The sequence below is a fragment of the Rhopalosiphum padi genome, chromosome 1 (assembly GCF_020882245.1).
Source record: "Rhopalosiphum padi isolate XX-2018 chromosome 1, ASM2088224v1, whole genome shotgun sequence".
Taxonomy (NCBI): Eukaryota; Metazoa; Arthropoda; class Insecta; order Hemiptera; family Aphididae; genus Rhopalosiphum; species Rhopalosiphum padi.
Window position 1 is genome coordinate 37356982 of NC_083597.1, and position 16938 is coordinate 37373919.

At 24.2% G+C, this 16938-nt stretch overlaps 1 protein-coding gene across 1 annotated transcript in view; it reads right to left on the minus strand.

The window, feature by feature from the left end:
• LOC132917735 (serine/threonine-protein kinase 32A) overlaps nt 1-16938 on the minus strand; it is an 88471-nt gene that overhangs the window by 62101 nt on the left and 9432 nt on the right. The window contains exon 2 of the mRNA XM_060978614.1: nt 11848-11950. Within this exon, the coding sequence (XP_060834597.1) occupies nt 11848-11902 (55 nt within the window). The 5' untranslated portion in view covers nt 11903-11950. The remainder of the gene's footprint in view (nt 1-11847; nt 11951-16938) is intronic.

Below are 16938 nucleotides of genomic sequence, written 5' to 3' on the forward strand. Positions count from 1 at the left end.
TGCAATTTAATTAAAATAAGATGTTTATCTAGATTAATGCGATCACCCGAATTATCCGTTATTGCTACTTGATCGCGTATCAAGCGGCTTGCCACATAATTTACCATTAAGTATATTTAAACAGATAAGTTGTGTAATGAAAATTCAAGAGGTATAGAATTTATACCTCACCTCCATTCTGTATTATGTATTTATTTTTATACTTCAGCCTATTTTAAACACTATAATTGATCAGGGTTTCTATTCCATTGTATATAATAGTTATACTCAATTTAAAAATAATATTACTGTAGCAGAATATAACTAAGTGAACGATTCAAGACAAATTGTATACATTTGTACATTTTTGCAATTTTTTTAAGCTTTTTTTTATAATTCAAATTAGTTTTATTAATATTATATGGTTATCGTTGTTTGAACAATAAGACATTTTACAAATTAGATATTTTATTTTCATTTCTTACTACTATTTTAGCTGATATTTCTTTGATAAAAAAAAAAAAAATATATATATATATATAATTAATTTTGTAGTCTCTTAATATATCATACCAGAAAGGTTTACTGTATTTTTTAAATTAAAAAATTGTAGTATTTTAGTATAGACCTTTTTAATACGAAATCTATACATTTAAAGTGTAGACTGTAAAGTTTATTAAAAGTGATAAGGAATAAAGGAACATTTAATAATGTTTCAATTTTTAGTTTTAAGAGGGTTAATTCCTAGTAGTACATTTGAATTACTTTGTATTTAGGGGGATAAAAATTAAATTATTTTCAGCACTTTTCAAAAAATCGAAAATTTGAAAAAACTACTTTCTATTAAAATAATTATTTGGTTACTACGTTTACCACAATGTTAAACTATATCTTTGCAAAGAATAATATTTTGTATAGTTTCTACGATAGATTTATACATTAAATTTAAATTTAACACTTTTATTTCAGTGTCCAAGTCAATGACGTAATACATTAAATAATTACTTTAGATAGATAATCATCTAGAGCGGTCATATCTACTTTTCTACTTTAAACAATAAATAATAAATATATACAATATACACATATATATTCGTTTTCTAAAGGGTTATGTTTCATTTTAATTCAAGGCGAAGTAAGGTTAGGTATTGCATTATTATGCAATAAACAAATATGTATATACAAATTAAAATGCAAATTCCAAATTTAAATAATACAATATATATATTTCGTCTACCTAATCAAATATTTATTAGGATATTCAAAGATATTATAAACATTTTAAGTCTATAATATTAATTTTTATTCTTAGTTAAAACAATAAGGAAATATAGAAATTATTATTTTTATTTTTGATATTATGAAACGTTGAGTTTGTGGAGGTTCAGAAAATATGACTACCTGAATTGAATGACTCCCGTGTTGATGAAAGTAACTTTTGAAATGGATATTATTTATTTATATAAAATACGCCCTAAAGCAAACTATATAAATAACTAAAGTAGCTTTCCAGATAAAAATAAATCTGTTTGAAAGTTTCTATAATGAGTGATTTCTTTACATTCTATATTAGAGTTATTATTTGATATTTCATAATATTTTCATTTTTTTGTTTCACTGTTTTCTTTCTTTTTAAATGTTAATATTGAAGTTCAATATTTTGTTTATGTATTAATTTTCTATACTCGAACATTGAAGAATAATTTAAATATTCAATAAAAATTGGCAACTTTTTTTTATATAAACGAATACAAATGTATTATATAAAAGGTAAGATTAAAATATTAATTTTTAAGTAAACGGTGAAAAAAATGAAGAAAAAAAATTAAAAACGTGGATGATGAAAAAATGTATTCTACTCTTATTTACACATTGTTTGTAATTTTAATTTTAAAAGCTAGTGAAATACGGTGTATTTAGACTTTTAACTTTCTGAATAAACTGCAGAAAATAGAAAAACCAAAAGGTATTTAACGTTTTTATGTTGTTCTATTTTGCTATAGAATAATAATTAATTATATGTTTCAAAGTTCATAACATACATTTTCAAAATATAGTTTAGTATGTGTAGCAATTAAAATAATCTGTTTTATTTAAATTTAATATCTAAATACATCACAATGATTCATGTTAACACATTTGTATATTTTTCAATTTCATAATTTAACTATATATTCTATAAAATATATAATAGTGTTTATAAAATATATTACAAAGATAATGTAGAGTATTTTATGGAATTTGAAGATAAAATATGGATATACATATATGTATTTTCACTAAAACATTTGTATTTATTTTAAAATTGTAGTAGCATAGAAACGTTTTGTAAAATAATTATAATATAGTAAAATTATTTAAATAACTAATCGAATTACTCGTTTATCGCAGCTAATCGCGTATTATTTTATATTATTACAATGAAAACGTCAATGATACACATCTATATAATATTTGTATTTTAATAATCAATAGATATATTTACTACGATAGTTCAATTATTGCCAAAATCTAATAGGGTTAGAATAAGGATAAACAAAGGAAGTTAAATTAAAACAATAAAATACACGCAGAAACTCCAACCTAGGTCAACAGAAAGCAACACACAATTGGAAATGTAATCAATTAGTTGTCACTGCATTGTGAAAAACAGAGTTGTTGTTTTTTTTTTTGATAACGCTATCTCTTCTCCGTCATTCTCTTAAAGCAATTTAACGTTAAATCAAATTAACTATAGGGAAAATCGCATAAATCATGGTCAAATCAAATTAAGTCGTTGAATTACCTGAATTACAGAAAATAAAAAAGAATTACATCCTTTGAAATCATTTAGTTTACTAAATTTAATTTATTTGCCAACATTAAGCGATGCACATTTCGAAACCTAGTAATGAAGTCCATATCTTGTAATCTTCCCTGCTTTCACTTCCTTTAACATCCAATTATTTTGCAATAGAACATAATCTAATTTCTCGTTTGAATAATAATTTGCTGCGTGTTATTAAAAGTTAATACTGCCATACTTAACAACTGTGTGCGAGTCTTAAAAGCAAAATTATACCAAATTTTCGAATTGCAATATCATAACTTGCATCGTTATTTTTCATTCGATTAAAAAATTTCGTCAAAATTAAAACTTAAAATATTTCCAAAGAAAATCGTGGCCATTTATTTTCGATATTTTCAGAATACTGAATGACCAATTTATGAAGAATATTATATTAATTTTTTTTTTAAAAATATGAATTTTTAACTAAATTTCACTTAGATGTTGGCTATTTTTATTGAACAATGCATACACATAAAATATACTCTTGATAAAATTTGCTAATTGTTCTTATATAACATCTTGTTAAAAACAAATGTTATTATTAAAATATGGGTGCATTAAAATATATTCGACTTAGAACATTTATTTAAATTATACATTTTATCTCTAAGGTTATCAGCTTTTTATAATCAAACAGAAATATTATATCATCTATGACGTTTTAAAATTGTATTATAGAATACTATCAAATTATATTTTTATATCATTGTTTAATTCGGTTACAAAAATTGGTATAATATAATATAACTGCTGTAATTTTTTAACACTTAAACACTTATGATTTCATCTTTCAAATCAGTTAATGCCAGTAATTTACCCTTACTTGTAGGTATACTACAAATTTAGCTATACTATCATCGTATTATATAACCATCCAATTTTAACAGCTAATAATATTAGTATATTAGTATAATATAATTATTATAAATAAGTTTTTTAAAACATTAATTCTAGTTAGTAGAGAAATCAAAAATCTAATCCACTTTCAACGTAAATTATATTTGCTTATTCTATTAAAATAAAATACATATGCTTAAGTTAAATATCTGATTACTAATGTTCTAAAGAATAAAATAATAAATTAATAATAATAGTATTTTTACAATTTAGTTAACTTGATGTCTGAAATTTATCTTAACAAAATAGTTTATTCGTGTCTATATACTATATTAAATACACACGTTCTTATGATTATTAATAATAATATGCTAAAAGCTTATAAATAAAACAATCAATAATAATTTTTCAAAATGATCTAATAGAAAAATACACGTCTAAGATGATATCTATAAATAATATTGTATTATTATTACTATATCTGGTGTATATTATTGTAACTCCGGATTAAAATTATACTTAAATACGTAGTCTAATATTTATAGTCATCGGTATTAAACTATTAAACCATTGTGCAAATAAATGTTGATACCAAAGATTACTTAGAACTTTTGTGCACGTTTAATGTTTTTATTTAATGTTCAAAAGTACATATAGATGGGCTTTTTTATTTTTATTTTTCGTCTGTCAAACGAATAACAAGAATAAAAAGTGTTGGACATTTTTAGTACCATAAACGTAACCATTAAAACTTTATCACCGATGAAATGTATAATAAATGTATATAAAACGATAATAATATTTTACTTACAAGACTACTAAAATAATCGGAAAAAAATTATGGTTTTGTAATAGCGGAAAATGGGTATAGAATGAATGCAACACAAACATAAAACAATTTTATTTTTTGTTAGATAGGTTACTTAGTTTTCATCAAAAATGTATGAGTATTAACATTTTCAACATATTTTTGATCTTTTTCTTGGTTTTTTCAATGCATTCGAAATTGTAAACTTTTCTATTTATTTTTTTTTTATAAATTATCATAAAAAATTGTATACTCTTTTATAAAAAAGTTTGAAATTCAACAAATATTATTCTTTAGGGACTTAAGCTTTTCGTAATTCTGTACATTATTTTTTGGTATGCATAATTAAATTTTAAAATATTTTAATCCATTTAAAGCTATTTAATCCACGAAAATATCCATGCCGTCGTATTAGACTTATAATTTAATAACGATCTATTATATTATATGCAATAATTGTTTAATTATTGTCATAATATAATTTAAATAATTTAAAAAAGAATAAAATTAGTTTACTAATTGAAAAATATATAGATAATTCCAATATGAATATAATATAATACAATATGTTTAGAGGTATTGGCTGAGTCTCTGCTCAGAATCGTTTATCTTAAATTAATATAGGATGATTTATCATTTAATTTAAATTTAATACATATATTTTAATAACATACAATAATGAACAACACTCGTTAGGTTACCTATTTCAGTTTAATAACAACAGCGCGACTAATCCAGTTATTATTATTATTATTTTATTATCATAAATACACCGAACTTATATTATTCTTATAAAAATTAAATTGATTTTTTAATCATTTTTTTTTCAAAACTAGAATATAAATATACATCGGTTCTAAATATTTTTCGATTCAAGTAGCCTTGGATACATTTTTTTTTGTTACGAAACCATAATAATTTTTGGGCTGGGAAACATTTTATCTGATTATTTTTTGGAACCTAAGCAACTTATGGGATATTAAAGGGTCAACTGATCAATTTAATGGGGCTCATCAGTTTTCGTCTATCTACGTTTTAACGACCAGGTGGCTAACTAAATCGTTTAAATTTGTTTAATCGACTCTATAAAATAGAAAGACGGGTATAAATGACAATGGTGTCAGATAGAGTATTCTCAGCGAAGAAATATAATTGTAATGAATTAAAAAGATTATAATCTTTGCTTCGTAGTCCTCGCTCCGTTTGAAGTATTATACGATGCACAGATAGTCTTACTAGTTGCTACTAAAAACCATTGCTTGTACTTAAAGTAGAGACATTAAATAAGTTATCTACTGCGGATGGAGGATAATATCATCACTGAGCATTTTATTTTGATCCAATAATTAAAAAAATAGTATTATTATACTAATATACATTTTAGCTTTCTTTTTTTTAAATCATTATAGGCTTAGCCATATCATATTTCATTATAACTATTTTCTACAAATATGTGGTAGTGTATTAAAAATATTATTGAATCGTGTGTCAAAAATTGGTAGAAAATAAACTCATCATTAATGATCACGGGTAAAAAATGCATAAGAAATCTTAATTGTATTGTATTTTAAATTATTAATGTATTACATATAATTTCTAGGTATTAATTATTATGGTTTAACAAGTTTTCGACAAAACCAAACGTGTATAATATTGTCTTATTTTAACAATAATATCATGAAAATAATACTTTTTTGAAAATTATTATTATTAATAATATGTTATATATTTGTTTTGTTATTTATTTTTATGATATTGATAATAATAAAATAACAACTAATAAAGGTTTCATAATAAAGTACTCAACATAAATATTTCAACTAAATTGTCAATTAATATTTGAGTAAAAATAACATCCGAATGTTTCAAGTTTTTTCTAAAATATTTTAGGCTTTGTAGTTCAAACATTGTAATATAAAGGTGAAATTCAACCTCACGTCTTATTTATAAAATCAAAATTTACTTATTACTATTATGAATTAAATTTTTTTGGTATATATATAAAATAACTGTAAAAAACTATATAAAATGTATTTATAAATATTTTAGCTCTTGGTATCATTTTATTTATGTATTTGCAGATGTACATAAATTTATATGATTATATTATATTTTTATTATGTTATATAAACATTAAATCAGATTTATGATTTAAAATATATCAACTAATATATGGCACTCGTGTAAAATAGTACTAAAAAAGTAATGACTCGGTCGAATTTGATCTTTACTAATTGGACAACTACGAATAGCAAAGAGGTTCTATCCTGTTATATCTATCAAAAATCTGTTATTTTTGAGAAAATATATCAATTATATGCGATCATTGTTAAACTTTGTGAAATAGTACTGTTGTACATTATTCTACTGGCTTGTTCATTATTTTAGTAAATTAAATCATTAATTGTCGACGAAAAAGTATATTACAGTTTGAGGGTTAAACAAATTGTTTTATGTGTTTTCGTAGATTGAACAAAGAGTGGATAGTCCATTAGTCAAATGAAATAAACAAAACAACGATGATGACCATGCTAACAATAATAATAATAAAGACGAGTCACGAGTTACGATAAAAAAAAATCAGACAATAAAAATTATTTTTCAGATAAAAAGAGCTCAGTAAGTTAAACGAGACGAAACTGTCAAATAAACAGCTTTTCTATACAATATTATATTATTGTTATTTATTATCATAATGATCTTAATATTGAAGTGAGCGAGTAAAAAATGTATATATTAATTAATAGAATATTTGTATGTTTTGATATTATAATCAATCTCTCATAGAAAATAATATGTAGGTACTGAAATAAAACTATCTGTTTCCTATTATTAAACTCAATTTCAATACAATTTATGTTTAAAAAATATTAAAGTACCTACTCGTAAAAATAGTCTTTATATATATATTTCTATATAGTAGTATAAATCAGTGGCGTGGCTAACGGCTACATATAAAATCGACTGAGACAGCTGCTTCTGTTGTCTCTAAATTAGATACACCATTTGTATAAACATTCCAATTAGTCTAACTACTTGCAAAAGATAGTTTTCATTATAGATATAATTTAAAAATTTGCTGAGAACAAGTATACGAGTACTAAATATCGTGTTTGATAATTCAGCTGGCTGCTCTCAATTGTATTATGTTGATTGATTTAATAAAATTAAGATATTTTGGAAATATAAAATTATAGTCACATGTAGACTGTATAAGAACAGGTAAGCTATAAAGAGAGATGTGTGGGTGCATTTCACTGGGTTTCATTCGGGAAATTATTGAGACTGTGGCAACTCATGGACTAACGCACCGGAAATTGTATGATGTCTTTAATGCGTTGAAGATAACAGTATTCCAGTTGGATTTGTTAACCTAATATAACTAACCACAGCCCGGAATCTAAATTATCTCTACCATCAACCAGTGTTTCTCAACCGGTGTGTCACCGGGTAGTCCAAACGTGTCGCGGAAAGTATTAATATTAAATGTACGAACTTTGTTGACACTATATTTACAAAAATGAATAGTTATTATTCTTATTTTTTTTTTTATTGTATGTCACAAAGTATGAACATTTTTAACAGTGTGTCGCCATAATACAAAGGTTGAAAAACACTGCTCTATTCACCTAATAACGTTAATAAATAACCACCAATCTACATTATCTACATAGAGTAGCTCGTTCTGAGACACTAACCGGTTGATATACACGCACTATGGTGCAGATAGATTGTCAGCCATACATTTGACAATGATCAGTACTCGGTATCAGTCCATCATCGTCGATCATCTTAGCCAGGAGCATTTCAAACTCAAAAGGTTTCCACATTTCGGCTTCAGTTTGATCTCTGATAGCGCTTAGACTACGTCAACCTTGATCCGGCAGTAGTTGTACATTTTCTTTTCGTTCAAACCTTGCTTAAGATATACTGAGTTAAGCTCCAATGATGCATGGTCTACATTAACAAAACGTACGTCCGGTGTGATCGATGTGTACAGGACAGGTCAATCAAGAAGTCAAAAACGAGGAACGACCAGCTTACTTCCGGGAGGGCTAATGGTTAATAAATATAAATGTTCTTTCATAATACAGTAACAAGTGCGGTTAAACAATGTGGTGTTGCATATTATATAACAAGTTATTATTACTAATTTGTTGCTTGTATAACTGATTTGGTTTTTGAATAAATATTAATAAATTATAACATTCTAACTTTTTATTAATTAAAACTTGTATACACGTTATTACTATTATCTCGTGTAAAAAGTTAATATTATGTATATTGTATAATGTATATGTTATGTTGGATATTATCTAAATTTGTGGAAATCTACCTTTCCCTAGGTCAGCGCCGAGTACCACGACTTGACAGGTGTTAAGTTCAACTATTTTTCCACGATAATGTCCTGTAGTATAGGGCAATACAACATTGAATGTGAATTTGTCATCGTTTGTTTGCCTTGGCTTCCCTTAAAAAACTTGCCACACATGAATTTGTAAAATTAGTCACACAGAGGTCCATCCCGATTTGCCGATTTTAGCAAACACGGCCTTCGCAGGCGCCATACGACCACGTCGGATAGATTATGTTAACATAAACAGTAACAGTAGTTGTACCTGTAACGCTTGTAACGATTTCGGTGGTTACTAATTATTGCCACACGTTAGTGTCACGTTTTCGGCCCACATATTTCGATAAAATTGCGTACAAAAACGACAAAATTATTTTTTTTAATCGTTTTTAGACGGTTGTGAAAAAGGAATTATTAGACATTTTTTAAAATGAGGTTTCTTTGGTTGATTATCGTAACAACCTTTGGAAATTGGTAGTCAGTGTAAGATTATAACACACAACTAACAAATATAACATAAATAAAAATCGTGTAAAATTCGCATTATTTTTTTTTTTTAATACCAGAATTAATTATTTACGGTAACCGAATAAATAACGGTCAAAGAATAGCCCCTGCGAAGACGGTGAGATTAGATTATCAATGAATTAGAATTAGAACTTTAGGGGGTAGAAATGTGCGGATAAAATTTAGTAAATGAAAGGCGGTGGTGCAATTGGTTGTAATAATTGACCTAAACAATTCGTAAAAAATTAAGAAACACGAAAAATAAAGTACTTATTTTTTAATGTTTCTGTTGAAGACGTCGTCGACGCTTACAGACGGAAAAAACTTTAATAATGGAGAGACAAGATGCCATTTCAAAGTGCGACATAGTTATATATTATGGGTGTACGAAAGGGAGCACATTTACCACGTACCGAACAAACTAACAGAGTCATTTAGTCACATTTTTTAACTTGACATTAGACTTGGTTCATTTTTTTTTCAAAACATTACTAAACGCTTCGGTTGAAATATTGTTAAAGTCCGAGTTCAAATCGAGTCCAATTAAAACGCGATTATCATTACTTTTAAAAACAACATTTGATATATACATTGCACTTTGAACTATATAAGTATGTATAATAACTTTTTTAGTTTAAACTACACTGGAAATATAACATAGCAATTATAATTGAACATACAGGTACATAATTTTGTCTTGATCGCAAACATTGAATTTCACAAGTTTTTATTATCATATATTATAATATATTTGTTCATAAAAAATCCGACGTGTAAATATGAACATATTCAAACAAAATTGGAAATCTACTATTTTCCAATAAAACGTCAATGTGTATAGTTACATATTATGTATGTCTCTGTTATAGCTTATCGTGAGTGTTATAATCCTATTTTCGCGATATTATTATCTGCCTGTCAATTGGTTTTTAAATCGTATATCTTAACTGTCAAACCAAATGTCATAAAATCAAATCTAGAGAAGTATTATAAAAGTAACTTTGAACTACTTGTAAGAATATAAATGAATAACAACCATGAATTTTGACATTTCATTCAAAGTAATATTTAGTTATTAAAGAGACGTACAAAATATATGCTGGTATATCATACAAATAGACAACTTAAACATTAAATAATAATATAAAACTTTTTTTGAGTTTGTATAAATCTCCTATTATAATTTTGTTAAAACTGTAAAGTAAATGTTAACTATTGCCAACGAATGTTAGGATTTTTTTTTTTAATATTTTCAATTTCCTGGTAGAATAAAAAATAGAATATGAGAAATTGAATGACAACCCATGTTATTAAAATTGTTATAAAAAATTTTAGTGATTGCATAACAACCTACTGCCAAGGGTCTGCAAATTCCTTACCATTTTGTTATATTGGTAAAATAGGTAGCACTTTTAAAAGAAGTAAGTATTTAATAACTTGTGTGATCAAATGAAAAATATACCATGAGTACAGTGAAATAAAATATTTTAAACTTATTAATCGATCAATATATAATAAAACATTATATTTTAGTATAATGTGATACGCTTGAATCATAAAATCTTTATTATGTATTAATTTCAGACATAACAGTGTTCACACTCCAAGCAAATTTGAAAAATGATTTATCATTTAAAAGCAAAGTCTGTCCAATAAGGTTGTAAATTAAATGATTATAGAATGCCATTGGGTCAACGATAATATAATATAATTCCACGTTAATTGTCTGTCGACAATATGCTGTATAATTTGCTATTCCAATATAATATTTATCGATGGGTAATAGTGTAATAGGAAAAAAAATATTCTAATTTACCTACGGAGTAGAAAAACTGTTCCTGTTTCTGTAAACTATAATAATTGTTAAATATTACAATTTACATTAATTTCATAAACATATTAATATTATATAGTAATATTTATAAATTATCAAGAAATATTTGGTTGTGTTGTTAATATTAAATAATTAGTATATTTAGTTACCTAACAAATATCTATAAAAAGATTTCCAAACCGTTAAGTCTTAATGTGAAGATTTGATTTTTATTTTATTTTTTTAAATTTAAATGGATGAATACAAATTTTACAAAAGGGCAATAAGAAAATATAATTTTCTTCGGTCAAAATATATAATATATAACTATAATACTTCATCAACACGTTCCATGACAAACAAAAAGAAAACAAAATACAACAGTACTATCCAATATAAGTATCTTTAAATAAATATAAACGGTGACATTTGTACAGTTTTATTATATGTTTTATCTTCGATTTCTCAGCCGTTAAAATAACTTTAGAAATGACTACAATAAATTTCATTTAAGGATTTGAATTATAATTTAATCTGCATTTGTTAAAATGTCGTCATTATCGATGACCACATAATTATTATAGACACAAACATGATATCCATGTATCCGTGTATATTACAATCAATAAATGTGAACAATGCACACAATTCTTAGTTTACATAATATTATTATTATATCAGTCTACACATTAATATAATATATAGTTCAAACTACTCACCATCACCATCCAGCGGACATGAGCGATCCTGTCTATTTGAATGACCAACACCCATTTTAAAAAGTGTATTTGAATATATATATATTACGTGTTTTGATTAAACCTATAAAAAATAAGATAAAATTAAACTTTAGTATTATACAGTCATATTATTATAGTTAATATTTTTAATGTGTAATTATTTCTTATATTTCTTATATCTTTTAAATCATATAAATTAATGGTTATATTATCGTTAAATAATATATTTAAAGTTTAATTTTCTACTTGCTCTAATTGAACTTCGGTTTAGATATACCATGTTTATTGTGAAAAGTCCGTAATTCACGGGTTTTAAAATACGATAAAATAAAACGATAAACACTCACTATTCAACAAAAAACACACCACATTTTTTACATAATGGCAATGAATATTGACTAATAACTACATTGTATGGGTAGGTAAATCTAATTATGCTAATAGTGGTATACAAATAGGAGTGGTAATAATTGGTCAATTTGTATGATTAACTCGTTGAAAAATGTTAATTTTATCAATGTATGTATATTTTATATTACCTATATAGGTTTATCATAATATATATATATATATATCTAAATATATTTTGCTAAATTTGACTGAAATTATGAAAATGTATTTTTCAATATTAATACTTACAGATTGTAGATAAGTGGTTGTTTTTGTGACTTATAATCCGAAGCTTTACTTTTGGATTGACATATTATATATTAAATAAATAAAAACCAAAAAATGTACGTAAATCATTTAAAACACAAATAATACGCATTAATTATTTTTGTTACAATAATTTTTTAAAACTATTTATTATTAAATCAAATAGTATTTTTCTTATTGTCTATGAAAAAAGAGATTGTTGCATTCTTCAAATCTAATATCAAATTAACTCTATACATTGGTATGAAGATATTTTGAATATTATTATATAAAGATATTTAATTTTACTTTGATCAGCAAAAGATTTAAATTGATTTCAGAGTTTTTAACGTACTCAATTAGAATTATAACAGTCTGATATAAATAAGATACACCTAATAGCAAAAAAAAAAAATTCTTATTATTTATACTCTTGGGTGACGTGCTTTTTTAATAAATTTATTATTTTACCTATTTTTTTTAAATTTTAAATCATTTTGACTATAAATAAGTCATTTTTTATTTTTATTTGTATGCGCGTATATCACAGTGCGCATACAATAATTATTGCGTTACACCAATTTATAGAGATATTTTTAGTTTCAGTTGTAGAACATTTAAATTCCACTGGTAAGTCGTATGACCTGTAAAAAAATGTGTATATATATTGGCCAAAATCAATTATTGAATATACCATGTGTATATGTTATTTTCTTTGAAAAAAATAATAATAAGATCATATTTTTCCATTGATAGGTAGGTATTTTCTTAGAGATTTTTGGAAAATAATATTGAATCCTACTGCTGCAATGAAAACTCCACGTCACTTGTCGCTCAGAAATTCATAAAATACAAACTCAAAATACTAGTAAGTAAACTTGATATCGGCTTTTCGATAGCGTTAAACAAAAAAAAAAAATATTTGGGTGACAAAATTCAGTAGAATCGAATGACAATTGCGCAACGACCTTTCATTGACGTCACCAATGACCTGCTAGGATGTCGTGAGTTGAGCTAGCATTATTATATTTTTTGCCGATTTCGGTATATCTTCCGATTTATAATATAATATAAATATATTCGACATACTATTATACAGTTATAGGTTGTACGAGATTCATCAATCGTTATAAAAAAATAATAACGCCATTAAAGTATTGTTTTACATTTTTTTTTGTTTGCTTTGAGTTTTAAACTATCACTTGGTGGTGCGATAAATTTAAAGAATAAGTCTACGTTTACTAATAACTATGACCCGGATTTAAAATTCTTAAAAATAACGCAATAATAATGCACTAGAACAGAAGAAAAATATCAAAAACTATTAAAGCAAATATTATGAAAACAATATTTTTTAATTTAATATTTTGTATTTATAATAAAAAATCGTATTGAAATATACTCTAAAAATTAATAAAATGATCTGAAATTCTAAAAATGCTCTTAAAACAGAAAACATAAAAAAAATCCAAAGAATACATAATAAAAGTTTCGATTTTAAAGTATTGGTCACGTGAAACGGTTTATTTACTTGGAATGCAATAACATACAAATAATAATTAAATTCGCATTTAAATCCGATCTCTAAGTAGTTATACATAAAAATAAGTTTTGAATAATCAACTTAACTAATAATTAATAAGTAACTTAAATAAACTCAACACCTAGCTGAAAATAAAATATAAATAATATGTATACATATTTAATTTTTACCGAATACTTCATTTTAAAAAAAAATCAATAAAAAAGAAAATATTTTAAACTACTACAATGAAATTAATAACATAAAAAAACGTACAACGTGAAATATTTAATTAAATATCATTAAATTGATAAAATTAAATATAACTCATTTTAATTAATAACACACATGGGTGTCTTGACATAATATATTAACACTTATAAGTGTGATTTTATTATAAATTTAAGTTATTTATAAATATAATATAATACTATAATAGTGTTATAGTGAAATATTCAGAAGCTTGTCCCTCGAGAGTATACTCATTATTTTTATAGATAAATCACTTATAATATCATTGTGTTTAGTATAAGCCAATACTTATTAACTTGGGCAGGTTATGATTTCAGACATCATAGGTCTTATCATGTAAAAATGTTAGTTATTTACATTATGTTAATTTCAATAACTTTTTATCAATTAGATAAAAAGTTGGGTACTTTATATTGCTGAACAAAGTGAAAGTTCCTGACATTAGGTAGAATAAAAAAATTTAAACCAAACGTTATAATATTATTAAAAATTCATACGGTTTCTAAAATTGGAAATAAAATTAAACATTTGAAACCCATTATACCATAAAACTACTACATTTACATGTATAATATGAAACAATTTTATGCGAATGCAGTTCAAGTTTCACATTATTAGTTTCGCTATCATATTGACACATTTGTGTATAAGTTCCGATTATATAGAAGTGAGGAATACATCGGCATCAAAATTATCTTCTTAAATAAGGTTTATTTTCACACTTAATCATTTTTTATTTTATCTAGGTCAACTTTTGTGAATAAAAATTCAGAAACTTATCTCAATGTCATGGTGTGATGAAAATTAATAAATTAATTTTTTTCTATCTTTAATAGTTTTTTAAACTTATTTCTAAACCTTGGCAACTTTAAAACTATAATTCAATTTACTTAGATTAACAGATGATAATATTTTATAAAATTACACAACTTCTATTTAATTTTACAATTACAATTTAAAACCAATGCATATTTTTAAATTATATCAAGTCGTTTGGAACAGAACGAAATAAGACAAAATACTATGATTTTTATTGTAAAAGTACGATAGTTCTATAGATTTGAGTCACACATTTGTAAAATAAGTTTCAATCAATGGAGAACCCTTACGGTAAAATAATAATAGTATACAGAAAATCAATTCAAATTGTGTGAAGATAAAATACAATATACGGGAATTTTAAATTTATGTATATTTATTATAAAACAAATTGCAAAATTCAAAGTTTTTGTATAGAAAAACCATAATTAATTTATATGATTTGGCTTTAAAATAAGTAAATTGAAAGTTAAAAAAACAACAAATAATCGTTGCAGACGATTATACTATACATATCAAGTACTAATGTAAATTAATCTTACATTGTATTTACATACATTATAATCTATGTTATACGTAACATTGATTAATAGAATACAACGCAATAATATATGTAACCTAAAAAATAAATAAATGATAAATATCAAGCATTTAATGTATTGTAATTTATAATGCATAAATTATCATTATATTCATTAGCTAATTATTATATTTTATTATTTGAATTTTAAAACCTTATTGGATAAGCCATACTATTTTAAAACCATAACTTATGGTTTTATACAATATAAAACTGTATTCTTGTCATGTCTCATGTGTATAAAATTTATCGCTTATCGTTTGCCAGAAAAAAAAATATAAATTAAATAATGATTATACGCGTCATTTTTCACTAGTTTTTTACAATTACCTAAAAAAAAAGTTTAAATCATAAATTATTTAGATACATATTATCTAATACATCATATTATTATCTACAGATAATAAATCACATGCATTTGCGATTTTTTTTTACATTTTTCTTCAACAAAATCTAGTAAGTATAAATAACTACAAATTTATTCGTAGAGCTTTTGTATTATTTTCATCGTAATACTATAAAATGTACCTTTTTTTTAAGAAAGCTGTATCCAATACAAAATGTAATCTTACCTTTGTATTAGAATCTTTTTGATGGTCCTCAAATATTTCAATCAAATTTATTTTAAAACTTTTTCGTTGCTACGTGAGAGTTTCGACGTTTAATTGGAATTAAAAATTATTTAAACATTGGTTTAAAATCTGTGTTTAGTTATTATAAATACAAAAATTAAAACGTAATAAATAAATAAATGAACTAGAATAAGTGCATAAGTTGTATATATTTATATGTAGCAGGTCGATCAGATATAGCATTTTAACTCTATGATATAATATGTCATAATTAATGCATTTGTTTTTTCGAATATACTACTCTTATTGATCAATATCAAGTTAAGTATCATAATTATTCACCTTAATATCGAATTGGTAAATAATAGATATTGTAACATTACCACATAGAATACTGTAAAATAAAACTTGTATAAATATTATACTTGGCTTTATATAATTTTGGAAATTATGGCGTACCTAAGTAAGATGGACTTTGTATAAAATAAGTTTAGTATTCTTTTTCGTTTAGAAAATAAAAATATATACATATTTTCATTATCATATTTTTTTATATTCAACAAAATATTTACCATTTACGTAAATACGAATTTTTTTTTAGTATGCCATAAAGTATATGAAAAGTATTAAACGACATCAGTGTGAAATTCATATATAATAATACATCGAGTGACTTTAGGTATAGTGTT